Source organism: Patella vulgata, chromosome 3 (genome assembly GCF_932274485.2).
Source record: "Patella vulgata chromosome 3, xgPatVulg1.2, whole genome shotgun sequence".
NCBI lineage: Eukaryota > Metazoa > Mollusca > Gastropoda > Patellidae > Patella > Patella vulgata.
Window position 1 is genome coordinate 69,958,796 of NC_065881.2, and position 15,199 is coordinate 69,973,994.

A 15,199-nucleotide genomic window follows, 5' to 3' on the forward strand; every position below is an offset into this window, starting at 1 on the left:
AGTTTAATAAGAAAAGATTCAAAGTTATTAAATATATAAAGGAGTTTAAATATCTATAAATATCTATTAAAGTTTAAAACATATTTAAAAACCAAAAAAAAAACAAGAAAAGATATCGATTCAATTTTCGGTATTTTGGAGAATATAGTGCCATCGAGTAAGGGAATATATTACGTCACCAAACAGAAATATTAATTTAGTGTGGGCTGCAAAAAAGAGTTCACGCGCGTATATTCGATATTTAGTAGATATGTTTAATACTCACAGAACGAAGGAATTTGAACATGGATGTAAGTTTAAAGTGAATTTGTGAGATTCTACAAAGGATTTAAATCATCGACGGCCTATAGGAATATTAATTACCAGTAATTAAGCATGGTGGAAAGTTAGAAATGGTTTATAACAACCAGTATTTATTGTTGGGATTCATTATCATCACTAGATTCTTCAGGACAGGTGAGTCATCATTATGCAATTGTACATGACATATAATTATTGGTGCAGTTCAAAATTATAGACTCGAATAAATTTTAATTCAATCAACGCATCCGAATGGAGAATCCTTAATACTATTATAGAACGAGTTTATATTTTTAAGAAAAAGTATGATGCCACTATATTACGCGAGAGAGTAACGGGGGTATACTAAAGCTGGAATTATATGTATTTTTGAGTAAATCTGTAAGCCGAAATCTGCTGATAAGTACTCGGTTGTATTTCTATTATAGCTATAATGTTAACATATAGCCTTGTATTGCGACATGGCCAATTATCTTATTACTCATGTCTGTTACATCACTGTCTGTTACATCTGACGGACACGAAGTTTCATACTTGGATCACTTTTATTTTTTATCAGGCAATCCACTAATATGTCCGTTTCATGAATTAGGATTCAAAAGATTTAAAACTTCATGTTAAATGTTATATTCACCAAAGTCTTAACTTTTAGTTACAACAGTTTCCGCTTAAGTTTGCTTTGTATTTTATATTAAAGGGCATGTATGTATATTTGTCGTCTATGTGTAAGTGACTACATATAATTAGTTTTTTTGTGTGGTTTATTTTGTCTTTCTCTAAATACAAAACAAGGTGTATAAAGAAAACGACGTGACTTGTACTTCTTGATTCAGATACCGATAATAAATTATTATTCCCGCGGGTGTACAAATGACGTCATATACAGATTTAAAATAGCTGGCATCATTTGTTTACCCCCTCCCCCAATTCTTTAACATTAACATATTATGATACCATAGATCAATCCATTGTAATTAAAACCAATATATAATTGGTTTTAATACTAGAGATATATCTATACGAAAATATAACGAAAATACTTCAAACATTATAATATATAGGATTTAGACAAAGAGCTGGCCCCTTTTGCTATAATAGTTGTAAATAAATGTCTAAATAATAATATAACATTTGATGTTAGATGCAAATGCAGACTCATCTCTTATATAATACCTATTTAATTGTGTGAAAATTCCTGGTTACACATAACCGTCGACGCAAGTTTGAACCCTTGCATCGAGAAACCTGTTCAGTATCCGGTACACAAATGTATAACAGTTTTAGTCAAGTTGTAATGAATAATATTCATTTCACCAGAAACTAAACTGGTTTTGGATGTTTGGCCACGAAACCCCATGGGAATATGACCTTTTCTTATAGTTAACCATGCTCGATACTCGATATGTCAAATAAATGGAAGGTCTCCCCACCTTGACCCAGAGTCGTTGAAAATAGTACTTTCCTAATACGAAGCAAATATTAGAAACTGACACAGTTAAAATGAGCTACGAAGGTTTGTAGGCAATTCATGGGATTTATGGTTATGCGAATATCACGGAATTCGCAAATGTTAAATACATTCAATGAATTTTCTAGTATCAGTTAATCTGGTATTATGTCTTTGTCGTATTGTCAGACATATCGTATTATATAATTATAAATTTTAACGGTAAACCTTGAATGCCAACTACAAATCAACTTGATATAACCATGTCACGTGTCATTGAATCGGGGAGCGTGTAGGAGAATACATTACTATTATTGTTTTTCAGAACACTTGGTATTCTGTCGGTTTTTAAAAATAACTATATATTTAAAGATACATTATGGGAGATTAGAGAAAAAACTGTCAGTTCTCACTATAATAGTTAAAAACGTGATAATGTAAAGGGTATTTACTGCAAATTTCAAGCCAGTTGATCCACTCTGAACCAAGAATTAAGCGATTGGATTTTCGGCCTAGCCTCGATCATCATTACTAAAGTCGGTACGATAAAAAAACATAGTCTCGATTATCCATTTCATGATTAAATCATGAATGAAAGTTGAGCAGCAAATATGATCCTAATCCAATAAATATCGCAGGCTAGCGATGACATCGAAAGTTGATTATGGTCTGGATAAATTAATTTTAATTAATTTGTCTAATTAATAATTTAGATAACATTTCAGGCCTAAAGAAAGACCTGCAATAGGCAGATTTAGCTCTTGCATAATGTATGATAAACTTATTACAATTATAGACGTTGAATGCCGCGAGGTTCGGCATCCGGGGGGTGGTTGACTTTACAGATATTATTTTTATAAAAAATTTCGTGTAGAAAAGCATTTGGCCAGAGTTTTATTGCATGAAAACTGGGCACATCTACGTAATCGACGGCAATTAAAATTTGATGCTACAAATACAAGTTCTTTTTGCGACTTTTAACCTACCAAAGTATGTGACGTCATAGGTAGAAACCGCTATTAACATGATACAATCAACAATACTGCAGATATTCAATCTGGATATTTTTCCTTTTTCACAAATCAAAAGGCGGGGTGCCTCACTTCTAGGAGCGAATGTTATGGAATCGCAACGAATATCATTTTCGGAGATAAAGGATTTAGAATAACTTGTCAGGAAAAGTAATTACGAGCAGATCTACAATTGAAATTTAAGAACAGGGTAAAATTCCCCTTTCTCAAAACAGATGATGGAGTCGGTATTGTGTCTCCTAAAATATAGAAGTACAAAAAATACGACAAATTATATTTCCTTAACACCAAAAGAAGTCTTAACCATACTTTGCCAGACTGCAGTAAGACAATACAGACAACATAAGATGACTCTCCATTCCATAACCGGCCTATAATTGTCAACGAAAAACGCTCCAGAACCTACATTTGAATGTTTAATCGTATAACAAATATAGATAATTTCTGTCTGTTGGATACAGCTGCAGCATGGATAAGTTCCGTGGTTTATCTAAACCGATTGAATATAATGTTAAAGGCTCAATACCACTCTTGTTGTAACTGAATAATATGTCCCAATCTTTATTCTGGTCAATAAATTGTACTATTTTATACAATATTCCAATTAATTGATGATATAAATTTCATCTTAACACACCTAATTTAAAAAATTGGAAAAATTCAACTAAATGATTTGAAAAGCCTGGCGTAAAGCTTTTCAAATGTGACTTGGATTTAAAAATATTTTTGAACCCTCTGGACAAGTAAAATAGGATTTAATGGATAATTTACACAACAGGTAGAACACTAACACATCTAGTACTTAGAATAAGGCAATTTTTTATTTTCTGGTGCTGTCAAGCCAGCAAGAGTGTTATTGTCCCTTTAAACATACGTGTTGGCGAGGAGCTTACGTTTCGTTAACGGGCAAACTAACTTTAAATTATTATAATTCCTCAATTAGTAGCGACAACCACGTCTGATGTACAAATTGAATTCTTTAAGTAATTTTATAGCTTTTTCTTGTTTCATAAAATTTATCTATCTGGCAAAACTACAACTACCCAATTTCTCGTAAGTGGACTTCGATGTCATAATACTTTGTGTTGATTATGAATTCGTTTTACATTTAATACATTGTCAAGAATCACAATTATCGAGAAGTTATTATATGTAAGCATACTCAATTAATTCCCCATATGTTTGTTGTTAGCAATTTACTACCCATAACGCGAACACACAGAGGAACAGATATATAATCTTGTGATTTTTCTAGACACTGAAGTAGGATATCGTCGCGGTGCTCGAAACTCAATTCATGTCTAGCACTTTTCACTTTTTCTTAACAGAAACTTGTTGAAATTCACATGACGATATACAGTAGACATGATTTAGCCTCGGGATTTCTAGACATTGATTGGTCACAGCGTAATTCTAAGTAACATCACTTTTTAAACATGTTACAGGTTTTTGGTAAATAAGTCAAACGAGATCAAAGTTCCCCAGGACTAGGGTGAAATCTCTGAAATAGATTGTAAAGGGATTATTTAAACCAAAAATTAATTACAAGTCCAGCTGACAACATGATTTATATTGACGAGTATTATGTTTCGTTTGTTTTATGTTCTACACTAAACTTTTTAATCTTCACAGTCCTTTAGATTCAGACCGTAGCGATATCGTCCTTACATGACTTCAATAAATTGCCGGATTAAGGCCGGTTTGTCACACATTACTGTAAGGAAATAACATCATTGAGGTTTGTATCTAAAGGATTGAAGCCTGTATACTTAAAATCTACCGAAATCGATTTGTTTTCTTAATTGACACTTATCTTCCCTTAAAAGTTCCGTTGCCAGAAGCTAGGTGAATTATAACTGGTTTTGGTCTATTTACACTATCACTTCTAGAAAATACTTAAATGGTGTCTTCGAACAAATTTCTTATTAAATAAAGGGTTTCGGCGTAAATATTAGGTTTAGGACCGCTCTAAGACATACATCACGCTGTATCTATTTTTAAAAAACCCACTAAAAGGAGTTTTAAACTATATTTCGTCTTCAGTAGCAATTAACCTTAAGGTACACAGGGATGAAATTATACTGCAGTATATTAGCTAGATTATAACGCGGATTTCGGTGATCTCATTTCGAAATAAAGCGTACATTAATAACCAGATCACAAAGTTCACTCTGTGATCTGGTGATTCATTGGTTTATAATGAATCTACGATTTCATTTATGATGCCCCTCTTGCTTCTATGGCAAGGTGGTTTCTTGGGTAAAAGATTGTGGAGATAAAAATGAACGCTTCCCACAGTAATCTAAGACTTGGATATCGCGTCTATAGATTACGTCTGATAATCATTTTAGCAGGAAATTACATAATTTACACATCAGGTCAATTTCAGTCGTTTTCAAATGAACCGGACATGTGATACGATCAAGAAAAATGTTCCACTTCATGGATATTTCTCTTGTTAAGCCAGGGCAGCTCAGAGGTCAACTCTGTAACCCACAGTCGTATGTCGAGCGGTCCGGTGTCAGTTTTGCTGGAGAGGGACTGTCTGTTCTATGCTATATTAAAGGAGATTGTACATAGCTATATATAACGATGTTTATAAAAAGCTCCCACCCCACCCCTCATAAAATACCAAAACCAACAGTAAAATAGCTGCTGTTCTAACAAAATTGCCATATATTTATAGCACACTGCATGACATATGCCCGGCTTCTTCTTCTTGGATCGCCTACCTAACCTAGTGCACCCCCCCCCCCCCCGAGTCCTCATAAGTTAAGTATCGAAATGATCAGGTTTGTGTCGAGTGGATGTCAAATCCCATTTCTTTTATTGTTGGTTGACTGTATTTATTGTCTACTGTTGTTTTACAGTAATACACGACCAACCACCTTTGAGCACCTTTCGCCTCCATTATATGTGACTGCAATAACGATTATATTTGCAATCATTTGTTAATATATCCATTGGCAAGGAAAGCGAGCGAATTTCCAAATGTCAAACCCTACGTCATTGCACCGACTTGTTTAGCTTATGTAAGATTTTCTCGTTTTTCATTTTCCAGTGACACGGTGGGTTATTATTGGTTGGAAGTCAAAACAAATCTAATTCAGTGCTTGTTTTTTTTTCAAATTAAATAGGGTTAATAATTTAGTTTATATTTCTATCCATGACTATCCACGGCGTAAATTAAGATGTTACCATTTTCTGTTATTTATATGTAATATTAGGTTTTAGATAATTTAATATCCAATCAACATCCTGTATTAATGAGGACGTTTTATCTCTTTCTATAATATAACAAAATAAGATAATGATTTAAGCTACTTCGATCAATCATTATAAAATAAGGTAGGTATGATTCGTTAAAGTACTACCAGATCGCTCAATCTGGCGCCAAGCAAATATACAACACACCAGCTAAGCATTCCAGAAGAAGTGTTGCTTATGTATTGTGTAGAAATGAAATGAAATGAGGTTTAACGTCCTACTGTTATGTTATATTGTGTAGGCAGTGAGGGCACTTACATGATACTAAAACTGATGAAAAGTAAAAAACAAACTATTATGTAAATATCATAAAAAAACTCAAATGCGATTGCCCCCGCCCCCCACCGTCCAAGTCTCACCCGAAAGGGATCATAAAGATAACTTTAACATCCATAAGTGTTTTCAAAGTAGTCAATGTAAATTACCCTTGAATTTTTGGAAATAGTAAAAAACAATTATTGAAATAACAGCTGTGATGTAATTTTTTACGAAACTGGATGATAACATCAGCCGCTATAACGCCCACAAAATTTCAAACCGATCATTGACAAACTCTGACATTAATGATCGGATTCTTCGTCTCTTGAACATAACACACTATGTATAAATTTCAATCGGGTGATAACATTGACTTCTATAGTGTCCACAACGAATTGTACAAAATATTGAAGAGAGACAAAAAAACTCTTAATCCACTGGTCAAATTGGCAAAACAAAAGCAATCTCCCTAATAATGTTTTAAACACTGAAAATCCCAAAGCGGACATTGCTTACTTTATAATTTATAACATCATTGTGATAATCTTTGGATATTATTAATTATTGATGAAAGTAGATATAGTAGAGGGTTTGTATATGTGTCAGCCCCCATAATTACTTGCCACAGCAGCAAAATCCTCAGAGCAGTCTAAATCGTTGGCATATTTGGATTGTTTCCGACCAGAAAATAATATAATAAGGATTATTTATCCCCAAAGAAACCCCATCCTTATGGTATTCACGGACACAATATGTCACCGAAACATAACTACCTAGAATGCTGAAAATCAACAGGGTTCATCCTCTGTAATCCCGATGTTTCACACCAAATTTGAAACTCAGTGGGATTATATTAATCATGTTCTAAAGCTTCGCATCAACAAATTTATGTCTCTATAACGTTCGGAAGTGTGTGTGAGTCTGAAACTGTAGGTGACCGAACATTGAATATTAATACGGTTCGACCTTACATGACCCAAGATCTTCGCGCCAGGTTTGGAATAACTCCGTCAAAAATACTAAACTTCTGTAATGTGACCATTCTTTGAAGAAAGAAAAGGGGTGGGGTGGAGGGTCTAACAGCTTTATATCGATAGTGATGTCACGAATGTAATCTTTTATATGTCTTCATTCTAACGCCAATCGGTTGTCTTTTCAGTAGCATTGATGGTTATCCATCACTATATCATAGAAATTAGTGAATCACCATCTACTTTAAAACAGCTTTTTAATTTCATTCACAATAGAAGATTGAATTCGATTTTATGTTGGGTGAGTTTAATACGAAAGATTAAGCGAAAGTAGTTTTGTTTACTAATTTATGTTTGCTAATATACCGTGAACTGTTGAACACAAACTGAGATATATGTATACACTGGTACTAAATTTCTAAATATAGAGATAACCACTAACCAAAATCAAATTAACACCTCCAATATAATTAAATCGAGACTTTTATTTTGTTTATCTAAATCAAAGAGGTTATATATCTTTTTAAAAGAACCCGAGGCAATATCACCATGTCATTTATTTTGGCCATTATCGCTTTTTATTTTGTTATTTTGGCCATTATCGTTTATTTTTTATTTTGTCTTTCAACTTCAATTTGAAATCTTAAAATTGATTAGATTCTTGAGATGTCGTCCTCCCTCTGAAAACACAATGAGTTATGTTAAAAAATAAAACCACCAATATGTCACCCAAGCGTTTAGATTGGGTCTAATTTTAAAAATACCCGATAAACTACCTAAAATCTAAAACTACTTCCAAATATTTTAATACGTTGGTAATTGAATGACATTCTTTCGAATGGTTATAAATACGAATCTGCAGCGCTATTGTCTCGAGTTCCTTTTGTAAACAGTTTTGTGAAAACTTTCTCTATTAAAATAAACGTAACCACGACAAGGCTATAGATTTGAATTTTATAATTATAAGAGCTATCTAATATGAACTAATATTAAATTTCGTACTCCCAATTTCCAAGCAGGGCGTTGTATAGAAAGTATCAGGCTCGCTAACGTAGGGTCCCACATCGGGACTAACACATGGTCCAATTTTATTTCAAAAATTCGCTTGGTATGGGTCTTTAGCAGTGGGAGGAAACCGGATGATCGGGCGGATAAACCCACTTGGTTGGTCAGGCGACCCTACTCCTTGTCACGTACAGCCGGGACCGGGGAATCGAAACCACGCCAGTTGACTCAATGACAGACCTTATGACACAGCGCGGACGTGCTAACCAGTCGGCCTTACCCCCACCCCCACCCCCGGGTCCCACGTTTGATCCCGGAGTAAAAATAGAAAGTTCATCGGGATTTTCCCGCGTGGTTCCCAAGTGTCAGGGGTGCATAAAAGAGGGCATGACAAGGGACAACGTATAGTTGTTCGGGTGGAACAAAAAATGGAGATCCCGTGCACACATTGGCGTACATGCAGAAGATCCCTTGACGGTTGGAATTCGAAATAAGAGTGGGCCGAAGTACCGGGAACAAATTACATCATAGTACACTGTATAACGTATGCCTGTCTTCATTAGCCCAGTCGGGGCAGATTAGTAGGACGTTAAACGCCATTTCATACTCGTGTTGTTTACCAAATAAAATCCAGTTCATTGTTGTAGTATTATAAATATCATTTCTTAATAGAAAATCTGTGCTGTCCCATACTCTAATGTTCATCGATCTCAATTTATCAAATGAACATCTTTCTAATTGACCTTTGACATTTTATATGAGGTAAGTTGAATTGCGTTCAGAGAAAATGCATACATCAGGACAGTATCAGAAAGGTCAACTAGACAAGTGCGTCAGTTAAAAGTTGTGTTTGTGTGGCACACTTTACGTCTAATTAAAATGTGTATATATTGTCTGTACTGAATATATGGATCAATCAGTCGGCTATAATTTTGTAATATTCCTAGAACAACACAACCTTAAATTCCCTAGGTGTCATTAGTTTTTTTTTTCATCCAAGCTAAAATGTACTTAAATTGATAACATTTTATTAAAGCGGCATTAGGTAAGATCAGACAAAGAGCCGACAGTTCTCGCTATAAAAGTTAAAACATGGATTATGAAAACAAAATATGCTGAAAATTTCTGTCAAATTGCTTCACTGTGAACCACCGTCTTCATTAGCCAAGACGGAGCAGAACAGTAGGATGTTAAACCCCATTTCAATTTCACTCTGAACCAAGATATTAACCATTGAATTTTAGGCTAGTCTGGATCTTCATTACTGACGTTTGTATGATAACAATCAAAGTCTTAATTATCCATTTTTACGTTATACTATTCATCACAAAACATATTCAAATCCAGTAAATATCGCAGGCTAACGATAGATGGCACCGAGAGTTGATTAAGGTCTGGATAAGTTAATTAATGTTCAATTAATAATTTAGATAACATTTCAGGCCTAAAGAAAGACCTGCAATATGCAGATTTAGATCTTGAATAATGTATATTATTAAGAGAAAAAATATATATATCGACCGCACATCACCTCTCGAAATGGATTCGGTCGATTTAAAATCAATTTTGGCAGTTTTGGTTGCCGTCCGTTTTGACAATATCCAGTTTTCATTGTCTGCCGGGAGATTATCTGGAATGTGGCGAAATCTTTAATGAATTTTGGAGATTGACTTTAACAATATCAAAGTGGCGATGAGTCGATCTTGAGATCAAAGAATTTATGTTATCGCCACTTCAATACTACAAGATAATGCATTCGAACTGTTTGTCAAAATATCTAACAAGCATATGTCGAGCATTCAAGTTCTGAGTATCAAGGTAGATACTGTGTGATTTTATCTGGCCATAGCATCAATTTGACAATGCTATGCAATAGACTCAGCGATGCTTCTTCATAAAATTCCTCATTTGAGCAATTTCAATTCATATCTATTCAAAATTATATTTTTTTGTTCGTTTCGCACAGTTCCATTTGTACAAACGGCAACTGTATAATGAATACCCTTATAGAGCCGTTTACATGGTTTCGTAAAATTAAGACGATAAGAAAGATAGAACGCAATTTAACTGAATGCTTCTAATGAGCAGTATACAGACCAACCAGGTAGAATTTATCAGATACCATTTAGCCCGTCTGCTCATTTAAAGACGACCTGCCAGATTGGGCATTTATGAAATTGCTGTATTTTACGTAATAGTGTCATCAGGAAATAGTAAAAATCAATAGTTGAATACACTATATGTTATGAAGGGGGGGGGGGGGAGGGGGCGTAGCACCAAATCATGACAAATCAAGTCGTTTCGGGAATAACTCGGTGTAATTTCATTTCAATAATTAATGTGCGCGTTTTGGGTCTTTTGGTAGTGGAAGGGGGCCGTATTGTCCAGAGAAGATCCCGGTAGATCGTGGGGGGGGGGGGCACCCACTCATACCAACTCGGGAATAGGATACGGTATAATTTTATTATACGCCCACATGGAAATGTGGTCGTATATTGCCGTCGTCCCCGTCCGTCCGTCTGTCGGTCGGTCGGTCCGTCCATTGTCCACAATTTCTTGTGAACACTCTACAGACTACATTTATCATATGAGTGTTTTGGAATTGATATATGTTGTTAGTGAGATAAAGAAGCCTATTTAATTTCAGGAAGTTATTTTCTTCTGGAGTTATGGTCCTTGTTTCACTTTGTTGCCCCTTGTGAACGCTCTAACGACAACAGTTATCAATATGCATCATTTAAATTAGTAAAACAAAGAAGCCTATTGAATTTCAGCAATTTCCGTTAATTACATCTAGAGTTATGGCCATTGTTTCACTTTGTTAAATCTTGTGAAAGCTCTAATGACAACAGTTATCATCCGATCTGTTTGAAATTGATATGAAATTGAAAGTGAAATGAAGAAGCCTATTGAATGTTAGCAATTTCCGTCAATTACTTCTAGAGTTATGGCCCTTGTTTTACTTTGTTGAATCTTGTGAACGTTCGAACGACAAAAGTTATCATCCGAACTGTATGAAATTTATATGCATTATTTGAATTAGTAAAACGAAAAAGTCTGTCGAGTTATGGCTATTGTTTTAGTTTTTAGAACCCTGTGAACCCTCAAACGACGAAAATTGTAATCTTTTCAATAATATGTATGCGCGTTTGGGGTCTTTGGCGGGAAACCTTACGAGTCCAAAGAATACACACGTATGGCTTCGAATCAAAACCACGCCACTTGATTAAATGGCAGGCCATTAGACGTCGGTCGATCCCCAACCCTTGTCTTTCAAGGGGTTTAACGTGTGGAGATGGAAGCTCCTTTTCATTTATTCTCTACATATTATTAGGTAGATTGATACATTATTAAGCAGAATCTTCCGAGGACCAACCATCCTTCAATACAATTTCATATCATATTATTGGTCATATATCATTATTGTGTTATTATCTATACCATGGTTCACTGTCAAGATTTGGCAATTAGAAATTTAGGGAACCATTGAGGTGACCATCCATGAAATGAACCGACCAATAACCACGTTAGAATATCAACTATGTAACGACATGCAACGATTCCATAGTGATGTATTGGTGCCAAGGTCTCTCTGCAGCTCCCAAGATTCTAAATAAGACTGGGGTATATGCACCTGCATGTAGACATTTGAACGAAACTATGTTATTTAAACCATGATGAAATAATATATTCAGAAACTTTAATGAATACATGTGTTTTGTTCTGACAAGGCATTCATTGATACCCACGATCATAATATTTTGAATACGTTACCTCCTTACATTTGTGGGGGGGGGGGGGTGAATGGCCGAAGGGTTAGCACGTGCGCACTGTGTCATAAGGCCTGTCATTGAGTCAACTGGCGTGGTTTCGAATCCCCGGTTGTACGTGACAAGGAGTAGGGTCGCCCGTCCAACCTCGTGGGTTTTCTCTGGGTCCCCCGGTTTCCTCCCACTGCTAAAGACCCCTACGCACAAGCGAATTATTGAAATAAAATTAAACCATATTAGTCCCGAAATGACCTAGTTTGTGTCGAGTGGACGTTAAACCTCATTTTTCTCTCTCTCCTTTCATTTGTAAGTCTCTTTATTGAGTCACGAAGGTTAATTTTCTAGCTAGAAAGAAATTCACACACAGGCTGCCGAGTAGTAATCATTTTGTGTCCGTACATACTTTAAAAAAATTCTAATGCAATCTTAGCAAATATGGCCAAGCTAAAATTGATCTCAGTGCATACACATATATTGGATAGCGTATATGAAGGAACCATCTCTAGAAATAGTTGCATTTAACAAGCAACTGGCTCGTAAACCCTGTGAATTTTTATAAATTTGCTGTGAAGCATTGGGGTCATGAGAGGATGAACCATATTGATATTGAGCGTCCCACACCTTTCCGTCCCCGAGTTATTCCCCCCTTTTTCGCAAACCTTGTGAACGCGAGGCTACAGTTTATAAAGGATTTTTTTTTTCAAATGTGGTAGAAGGCAAATTTGAGAGGACAAACCCCATGAATACGTTAACACAATAGAGGCTACAGATTGTAATGTTTTTGTTTTCATTTTGGACTGAAGCGCTCCATAACCTTCCGTTGTGAACCCTATCGAGATTAGATTACTTGAAGGCATCATTATTAAATTTGGTCAACATTCAAAATTTTTCCTCGGATATGCTGCTGTGTGGCTATCTTTTGTAATATACAGATTTATATTATTCTGACTTATGGCAAACCGAACGATTAACGAAGTTAAAACCTACATTACTTAAATTTATTTAGCAAATAAATGAACAACAGATATTTGACCCGAGCAAATATTAAGGGAAACATAGACAATAGGTTTATTTGATCATTTAAAATCGAATCTTCCATTGTTGCATGTCGTTTTTAATGGATATGTTTCTTTTCGTACATTGGCCCGATAATGTCTGGGACCGTTTGATCTATCAACCTCATCTTACACTAGGTATTTGACTAAAAATAAAACAATTACTTTATGTTAACCGTTTCAACATCTGAATCATGTCACGGAATGTCGTCATTTGTCTGATACTTTGGCTCAGTTACTGGAGTTGTCTGTAAAGTTAGGGAGTGGCGCCGAAGATCTGAAGATACTTCTCGTAAGACTGAACAAATATTAGCCTATCGCGTGTTGTGTTAAAAAACGAATAACAACTGCATATGTAATTATTACTTATTCCGTTATAGTAGTAATAAGATCATTTACTTGAGACCGAGATCGTAACAGCAAGGGTACCATGCACACTACAATTAGTTAAAATTACAGTAATACGGCAAACCGTCTGCAGTGTACTTTGAGAGAAACTTCACACGGACAACAGCGTCTCCACCTAACTCTTTATCACAATCAAGGGATATTTTACGTGCGCACCGGACCTCGGGTGTTCACCCTATCCAACAGTGCTGTACCACTAAAAAGAAACCAATCTGACAAATTCACAGAAACTTTCTTGGCTAACACCAGGACCGATGCCCCCCCCCCCAAACAAAAAAAGTTCAAACGCTCTCTGCAGCTCATGTGTATATCCGACTGTTATATTTCGCTGACAATCAGAATTTAAATCAACAAAAATTGGTAATTCAAAATCTCGAAATAGTATCGGAAAAGCCATATACAATGGCGGTCATCTTGAAAATGTCATCATAATGGCTGCTGCTGCAAGTGCATTTTCAATGTGTGAAGTCGGATATACTCGCCGGATGCAGTGGGCATTCGGATCTTGCTTCTGGCATTCATAGGTTTGAAAATAAAAAATAATGTATAAAAGCCGGCGTCCGGGCCATATTGAAATCCAATATGTCGGCTGTTATAAGTGAAGTTTAACAGTCGGATATATTCACGAGGTACAGTAAGCTAAAGTATTTTATGGATGACTTTTATAGTTTTTGATACAAATGAATTCTTTGAAATGTTATATGGGGTTGTTTGGCAGAATCTCTGATAACTCCATAAAGTTCTTTGATATTGAACAGATTGACACGGCGACGGACACTTAATATCCCGTCCGAATTACAGTATAAATTGAGAAATGAAAAAACTTAGTTATTTTGGTGACCATTTTTTAATTCAAGATGGCAGTTACGAGGACGCGTCATACTTTGGGGTCCATTGTTTTTAATGATTCTCAATAGTGCAACATTTACTCAACAAGTGAACGTTTTTGTATTCTTAGCCGCTATATATACGTCAATGTAAGTATTGGCCCTGGGATGTTGCGCCTTGGTACATCGCTACAGGTAATCCGATTGTTGTATTTAGATACTTCTTAGAAAAAAAAAACCCGACAAGGCGGCAACTGCGCGGCGGGGTCAGAACCCGGCATTGCCAAAAACACCCGTATAGTGCATGGGAGAACTCTTCTATCTCAGTGCGTGGTTAAGGGTTATTTTTAAAGTGCATTGATATTTGCACACGAAACCTGCAATAAAGTGGTTTAGAGTTTCAATATTTACATAACGAAACAAGGCTCAACCTTCTTGCCTTCCAGTTACATAATTCTGATGTTTAAAATAGATGTTAAAAATGTAATTGAAGAAGATGTAATTGGATTTGAAGTAAAATTCTATATGGTCCAGATGTTACAATTGCTCCCACTCTTATCTGGCAAATCCCGCAAGGCAGGTTACTTAACAAACAAAACGTTATTTAAAGCAAAGTTTGATTTTCTGGAAGACAGAAAAAAAGAGATACACCATTTGGTCATTGAATTAAGGGGCAATTGACATTATAGATAACCTTTACACAATCAACTTACTATTGAACTTTTCATAAGAAATAAAAATGCAACGATAGTCACATTTTCTATCTATAAACTATTCTACACAAGAGAGTTTCTTTCAAGAAGAATGACGGCATGTGTAAACGATTTGACAGTAGATTGACTGACGGTCGTTTTTTGCTG

At 35.4% G+C, this 15,199-nt stretch overlaps 1 protein-coding gene across 1 annotated transcript in view; it reads left to right on the forward strand.

The window, feature by feature from the left end:
* Positions 1-200: 200 nt before the first annotated feature.
* LOC126815826 (neuronal acetylcholine receptor subunit beta-3) overlaps positions 201-15,199 on the forward strand; it is a 79,037-nt gene continuing 64,038 nt past the window's right edge. The window contains exon 1 of the mRNA XM_050541799.2: positions 201-456. Within this exon, the coding sequence (XP_050397756.1) occupies positions 393-456 (64 nt within the window). The 5' untranslated portion in view covers positions 201-392. The remainder of the gene's footprint in view (positions 457-15,199) is intronic.